This window comes from Cupressus sempervirens, chromosome 11, assembly GCF_028749045.1.
Source record: "Cupressus sempervirens isolate cs-2001-9-10 chromosome 11, ASM2874904v1, whole genome shotgun sequence".
Lineage (NCBI taxonomy): Eukaryota > Viridiplantae > Streptophyta > Pinopsida > Cupressales > Cupressaceae > Cupressus > Cupressus sempervirens.
The window spans coordinates 566416618-566424617 of NC_143128.1; the positions used below are offsets into that span (position 1 = coordinate 566416618).

The 8000-nt window shown below is 38.3% G+C and overlaps 1 protein-coding gene across 1 annotated transcript; it reads left to right on the top strand.

Annotated features, from left to right (window-relative positions):
* Positions 1 to 497: 497 nt before the first annotated feature.
* Positions 498 to 2118, top strand: LOC149530891 (aminotransferase-like protein FGM3). Its single transcript, XM_089811205.1, has 2 exons — positions 498 to 546; positions 689 to 2118. Exons 1-2 carry the CDS (start codon positions 498 to 500, stop codon positions 2116 to 2118), a joined length of 1479 nt encoding a protein of 492 aa, XP_089667331.1.
* Positions 2119 to 8000: the final 5882 nt, after the last annotated feature.

An 8000-nucleotide genomic window follows, 5' to 3' on the forward strand; every position in this document is an offset into this window, starting at 1 on the left:
TACTTAAGATCACCAGCACTTAAAATCTGGTAGTGTATCCAGTTACATGGGCATACGAGTGCACTGTATAATTAGGATTATTGGCATTATCCAGCATTGTAAACCAGTATTTTCCAAATCTCGCACTATAGGATAAATTATTAGTAACCCTAATCACTTGCTCTAGTCAAAGTGCAAATGCCCTGTAGGCTTTATAAAAGGAGATCATTTGTGCGTACATTTTAGCTCACTATCTTTTCTAATTTAATTTGATTCTTTCAAAATTAGATTCATTTTCTTCATTCTTGACCTCGGCATTGAACTCCACCAGTTCAAGAAGAAGCATTATTCATCTGATCAATCATTAAGTCTCTTCCCACTTTGTAATCTGATAAGAATTTGTGTGGGAGAAACACCACCATTAACAAAAGAACAGTTTTTGAGACTGAGAACCCATTAAAGAGTAATATCACTATCTACTTCTCAATTATTTTAGGAATTTATCGTGGTAGAAGAAAATGGTTCTATATTTATCATCTGCACCTCTATGCTCAATAGTCTGTTCTGGTTCGTAGACTCTCCGAAGCTGCTTTTATTTCTTCTTTTACATGTGTTTGATTTGATTGCCTCATTCTTTTTACATACCAATCAGGTTTGACTCTGAAATTGTATAGCTCTATGATTAATGAATCATGCATTTGTTGTATAGGTCTTCCGAGGCTTCAGCCAGCTTTTTCAATTAACATGAATAAGGCACAAAGAGTCTCGGACAACACCCAAATGGATGCAGTCTATAATAGGCTAAGGAAGCACTTCTCATACTTTGATGCAGAAAAAAACCCAAATCATCCAGTTTACATGGAAAATTCAGGGAGTAGCCAGTGTCCTGATGTAGTGATAGATTCTATGTCTAATTACATGAAATCTAAGTATGTTCAACTAGGAGCTGGATATGAACTTTCCATTAGAGCAAACGAAGTGGTAGATTCGGCTCATAGTTTCATGAAGACCTTTGTGAATGCTGATGAAGTTGGAGAGGTTGCATTAGGACCTTCATCTTCTCAACTTTTGAAAAATTTGAGTCACTGTTACTTGAAATTCGTTGAGGAAGGAGATGAAGTGATTGTACACGGGGCCAATCATGAAGCAAATGCTGGTCCGTGGGTTAAACTCGCAGAGGAGAAAGGGCTAAAGCTCAAGTTTTGGATGGTGAATGAAGATTTCAGTTCAAACTTGGAATCTCTTGGTAAGCTCTTATCCACTAAGACTAGAATTCTAGCAGTCCCGCATGTTTCCAACATTTTGGGAGAAATTCTAGATTTGAAAAAATTAGTGGAATTTGTTAGGAAGAAAGAAGGATGCAAGCCAACCAGAGTGATTGTGGATGGTGTGGCCTTTGCCCCACATGGAGCAATTGATGTAGCAAAGTGGGGTGTTGATTGGTATGTTTTTAGCATGTATAAGGTTTGTGGGCCTCACATGGCTGTTCTCTTTGGAACAAATGATGCCTTCAATGAAATCAACGATGAAATGCCCAATTTCTTTTTTATTCCTAATCATGATTTCGGCAGTAAATTTGAACTTGGATGCCTCAATCATGAGGGTTGTGCGGGGGTTCTTGCACTCAAACAGTATCTACAACTTCTGGCACATGAAGAAAAGTCCTTTAATTTGGAGGCTTCTGAACAGGATGACTCAGTAAAAAATCCTCAAAAGCAGTTTTCTGCTATGAAAGTTGACGGTTCTTGTCTCTTTGATAGAGAGTTAATCAAGGCTTCTTTCCGCATGGTTAAATTGTTGGAGAAACCCTTGCAAAGTGCCTTGATTAGCTATCTTAGATCAAGATCAGATGTTCGAATCATAGGACCTCTTGATGCAGATGGAGAACGCAGGATTTCAACCATCTCTTTTGTTCACAGGGCTAAGAAGTCATCTGACATTGCTCAAGCTCTTTACAAAATGGGTTTCGCAATTAGGAATGGACATATGTATTCCTACAGGCTTATCTCAGCTCTGTGCTTGTCTGGCCTTCTATTTGACAATAATGTTAGTGAGGGTGTAGTGAGAATTTCAATGATGCATTACAATACTCCTAGTGAGGCTTCTTATCTCATCTCTTGTTTGAATGACATTCTGTAGTTGGACAAATAAATAAATGTGTAATACAATACTACTTTAATGAGGACCTCTCTGTTGTTGCAGCAGTTAATTATTTCAAAGGCGTCTAGGATGAATTGTTCTACTCTTAATTGCAATGCTTTGCCCCACATGCTTTAAAAAAAAATTTGGACTTTTCCCCTCAACTATGGTTAGAGGAGTCAAGCTCAATAATCCATAATACTCAAAAGAAGCAATTTTAGGACTCAATTCACATATGTTGATAAACATGAATTTCTCGGCTAAATTTGCACTTGTAATCATGACATTAATCCTTATGCAGTGTTTTTTCTCTACTCACTTCAGTTACTTGTGTTTTTCAGTAGCTTAATATGAGTAACGTTGTATCCTCCTTGGGCTGTTCGTAAATTTTTTAAAGCAACATCTATCAAAAGAAGAGTTTGATGGCCATCACAGATACATCATACTGTCTGCTGATAGATTGCTACTTGTTTTCCTGCAAGACCTCTTTTTTGGTATTTTAAAATTCCCATATACATTTTTCGTTTTGGGGGCAAACTCTCATGAAAAGTGCAAGAAAAAAATGTGCACAGTTTATTAAAATTGCCCTGGTCAAGCATTAGACTTTATGGCAACACTTCATCCTTAAAACCATTGAACTAACATATGGAATTAGAGCGTTAAATCAAGAAACAACTAACCAATGTTGCCATTGAGTTTCAAGTCCATGAGATGATTTACTTCTGCTGCAAAATTCTAGAGTGATCACATTGTTCATCTTATATGCTCTTCTTCCATTGTTCTCGTAATTCCACTACCTCTGTGGGGATGAGATTAATTCACAAATTCATAATTGACACACATGATTTATCTGATGCACATACTGACTGCAGCCAGTGCATCTCTTATGCCTCTTTTGTGTTATTTGACTATCACACTTTGAATTTCCTATCTTTTGGGGCATTTCACTATTGCGACGTGCTTGTCTTTCAGATGCATGTATGCCACCTTAAAGAAATTGCTCCAAGTAAGGCATACACAATCACTTTAAGTTGGGGGCATATGCTTCACTCAATGTTTACACTTTGTGCACACACCATGAGGTTTGGTTTGTACACTTCGATCGTACACCATGATATGTTGGCAGTCAAGTTTTCAGATTAATTTGCAAGCTGAGACTTTGTTTTGTAATCTGTGTTTGATGCATACTACACCATGTTGTAATCAACTTTTTTGAGGTTATTTGGCTAACTAAAGCTTTTCTTTCTTATCTCTAGAGTCAACTAGCATAAAGAAACCTTGTTATGCTGGTTTGACTCTTGCATTGCTTACATGACTCATAGTAAGAAGAACTTTACTAGGCAAGGAAGTCATATCTCTTGTCTCCTCTCTTCTCATATTGCTCATAGTAAGCAGCACCTTAGTAGCCCAAGAAACCATGTGTCATCTTCATTTCTTTGTATGCTCCATGTGTATCTAAATGTGTTGTTAATATTGCTCCTTTTATTTTGACAGTTAGATGAGATGCCTCTCTTGTGTCTTGGTGAAAGTCTTTTGATGCTATCTTATACGTTACGAGAGTATGTGGGTAAGATCATACTCCATGCTAAAATGGGGGCTAAATATAGTGTTACAAATTGTTTCCTCATACAATTACATGCTCACTTAGGCCTCACTTTAGTGCTCCTATTTCCATGCCCCCTAATCTGATTGATCTTTCTCATCCCAAGGTCTGACATTGCAAGCATAATGTCTTTATGGTTCCCCTGGCCTCTTTTCCAGCCCTCCAGGATTGGACTAGGGTGCCTAGGTCCCAATGGACTATGATGCTAGGAACCATATTCCTCTTGGACTATGGTGCTAGGTGCCAGTGACTAGCCAAAAACTACTCAAACTTGAATATGTTAACAGTTGGAATCAGGTGAGCCAAAAAACATTATCCATGTTGGTTTGCTTTGGGTTTATCACATGTTTTATTGAGGTTCACACTCCCTAACCTCATTTGGACATACACGCATCACACAACAAGTAATTCATCTCTCACTATTCATCAGGCTTTATGGAAGAAACACTTCATCTTAAAAATTAGAACCATGGAACTAATATAAACAATACGAGAGTTAAATTTAGCAACAACTGGCCAATGTTGCCTCTGAGTTTGGATTCTGTAATATGATTTACGTAGCTGGAAATTATAGTGTGATCACATTGTATTGGCTACCAAAAAGTATACTAACTGCTACATTTCTTTCAAGATTGAATCCTCTGCTGAAAAACAGATTATCTTCCAAGGTGTTTTATGTTCTTCAATTCAGCAGTCTATAGGGACCCTGGAATAAATAATCAACTTTAAATACCAAAAGAAAATACATTATATAATAATCTCATGTCAAGAGATTCTCTTTTCTATTTATTGATGTGTATATAGATTAAATAATAATCCAAGGTCAAACTTAGGGCTGACAGTGAAATTGCTTCTTTGATAGAAGTAGGGCTAGTCCAACCTACATAATCATAACTAGAGTCATATGATATGGTCAATGCTAGGAGAACAATGAAAACTTGCCCTTCATAAAAACTGTCAAAATCTTAGAAAATTCATGCATATATGTAAGTAAAATGTTTGCAAGCACTTTCGTTTTTTAAAAATCTCTATGAATAGTTAATTTTTTTAGGATTTTGACATGGTGCAAAGCATGAGAATCCCCAAAGGAGATGTCCAAACCCCTAGTGAACAACCACACAATGGAAATACAACAACACAACAACAATTATGCAACAAATATGCAAGATCTGATACCAATTCAATACTCTTGATTCATAGAACAACTGATTACATGCAATATGCCTGGCTACAAGGCCTTTCGGGTTAGCGCCAAATACAAACATCAACTACAAATTAGTTTTGCAAGATCAACAAGATCCAACTTACAATCCAATCCCAATCTTAGTTAGTCCAAATCCACAACTAGATAAGAACACCAAGAAGAATCCACACTTGTACCCTCAGGTCTACCAAGCAATCTTTTGGTTCTCAAGTCATAGCCCAAGCTCTTCAAAATCCACATCCATTTTTCATCCCATTCACAAAGTTGGATGATCACTACCTCTCCTACTGACTAAAGACTCCATAAAATCCTTTACTTATACCCAACCAAACCACAAGTCAGCCCAACTTATTACAAACTAAATTAAATCCCTTACATTAAATATAGGTCAAGCCATAAGTTGGCTACAACACTAAATTAAATACCCATACAAAAATAAAATACCAAAAGTTGGCTCACAAACAACTTGACACTCACAGGAACCAAGACCAAACTGAGCGTCAGCCAAACCAAGCTGAGCACCAATAAATTCCCAAGCATTGCCAAGCTTCCAATGCAAACCAAGCACCACAGACCATGCCGAGCTCCAAGACCATGTCGGGCTCCCAAGCATTGCTGAGAAACATAGCGTATGTCAAGCTCCTAGAACATGCCGAGCTCCATAGTGTATGCCGAGCTCATAGAGTAGGCTGAGCTCCCAGGCATAAACTATACCCAATAGCGATCGAGCACCACTTAGTTGGTGACCGAGTCTACAACTCCAAAGCCAAACTCCCTCAACATGTAGGATTGCAAGAAAGCCCAGGATGCTCCTGAATCAGACACCCGAGGTTTCAAAAGATGTTCTAGAAGCTGGAAGAACATCTTTTAGGATTCAACACATAGATCCCAAACTGGTTCTTCACATACATATCCTCCAAATCTTCAACTTGTACGCTTTTTCCCTTGTTCTTCTTCTGCTTCTTCACAACCACCCTCGGCGTGCTATAGGTCTACTTTCCATGTTGATCTCCAACCTTCTCAGAATCTGCCAACTCAACTCGGTTGCCAATACTCAGGTTCCTCCTACTAAGCTCTTCATTTTGCAAAGGAATCAGGGAAAAATTCCTACCACCTTTCTTAACAGCTAACACATTCTTAACACAATCATGCACAACCATGCAATCATGCTACCAAGGTCTACCAAGTAACACATGACAATTGTTCATGTCCACAATATCACACAACACTTGATCCTTATACTGCCCAATCTGGAAATCAACAAGGCATTGCTCCTTCACTTCCAAAGCATGTTGACCTTGTACCTAGCCAATCCTATAAGGATAAGAATGTCTCACTCTCTTCAAACCAAGTTTTTGAACCATTTCCTCAGCTACAAGGTTATCAGTACTACCACTATCCACAATCACCTTGCAAAATTTACCACCAGACTTACAACAAGTCCTGAACAAACTAGTCCTTTGACAAGGATCTAATGTCCCCTCACCAACCAATACTCGTTGAGCCAATGAACTTTCTCCTTGCTTAGGTTGATTGTCTTAAACTACCACATCATTCACAATAGCAGTTGGCCTACCAATTGGACATTCAAAAGATCTATGCCCTTCTTTACCACATCTGAAATAATTACATCTAAATCCACCTCCACCTGCCTTCTTTTATGATCTGCAGGTATTGGTTCACCTTCAACACTTAGTTTAGCTTGTGCCAAGATATCCTGCTTCTCCTTCCCTCTAGCATTACCTTGACCTTTCCTCTTCAACTTATCCTTTGCCTTCAGGGTATACTGATAAGCATCCTCAAGTGAAGAAATATTCAACATACCAACCTCATCTTGAATATTGAATCTCAAACCATTAATGTACCGAGCTACCTTTTCTTTTGACAATTCTCTATGACTAGACCGAATAGTCAACTTGTAGAACTCCTCACTATAATCTTTCACAGTCATATGTTTCTGTTTCAGATTTTGTAATCTCTTAAACAACTCAAGTTCATAATCAGTAGGGATGAACTTAACTTTCAACTCAGTCATCATCAATCTCCATCTAGAGATCTTCATTTCACCTTCCTCTTCTCTATCTCTTTGCAATTCTTTCCACCAAAGAGCAGCATGTCCTTTCAACTTAGTTTGTGCCAACCTCACTCTGAGTGGATCCTCAATATCCTCAAACTCAAAGTAGTCTTTCAATTCACCAATCCAATCAATCAGGTCTTCAGGAGTCAAAGTACCTGAGAAATTAGAAACCTCCATCTTATGCTTCAGTTTCAACTGAGATCCAGGTCTAACAAATTGACCAACCCTAGTTCCAATAGGTCTGTCCACACAATCAGTTTTGTCCTCACCACTAGATCTAGCAAGTTCAAAGTCTTTAGCAACTTCCTCATAACTAGCTTTAGTACCCACATGCCTAGGTATGCCGCTAAAGCACTTACAATTTCAGCAATCATGTCACTCTTCATCAATGCAATCTCAGATTTGAACTCTGCTCTAATCTTCTCTGAGATCCTTTTTTCCACAGCATCACTAAGATCATCAATTGCCCTAGGGTCCAATCTTCTTAGAGGCATCTTCCAAAATTTTAGCAAACCCAAAGTAATAAGTCCAACAATCCAGAAGATCAATCAACCACGAGATCAACCTCCTCTGCAAATCCTGATGTAAACTGCCCCAACTTTGGCGATCTGTCAACACACTTAGGAACAACCTTGGCTCTTATACCATCTAACATAGTGTAAGCCAAGAGAATCCCCAAAGGAGATGTTCAAACCCCCAGCAAAAAACCACACAATGGAAATACAATAACACAACAACAATAATACAACAAATATGCAAGATCTGATACCAATTCAATACTTTTGATTCATAGAATGACTGATTACATGCAATATGCCTGGCTATAAGGCCTTGTGGGTTAGGGCCAAATACAAACAACAACTACAAATTAGTTTTGCAAGATCCAACTTACAATCCAATTCCAATCTCCGCTAGTCCAGATCCAGAATTGGATAAGAACACCAAGAAGAATCCACACTTGTACCCTCAGGTCTACCAAGCAATCCTCTGGTTCTCAA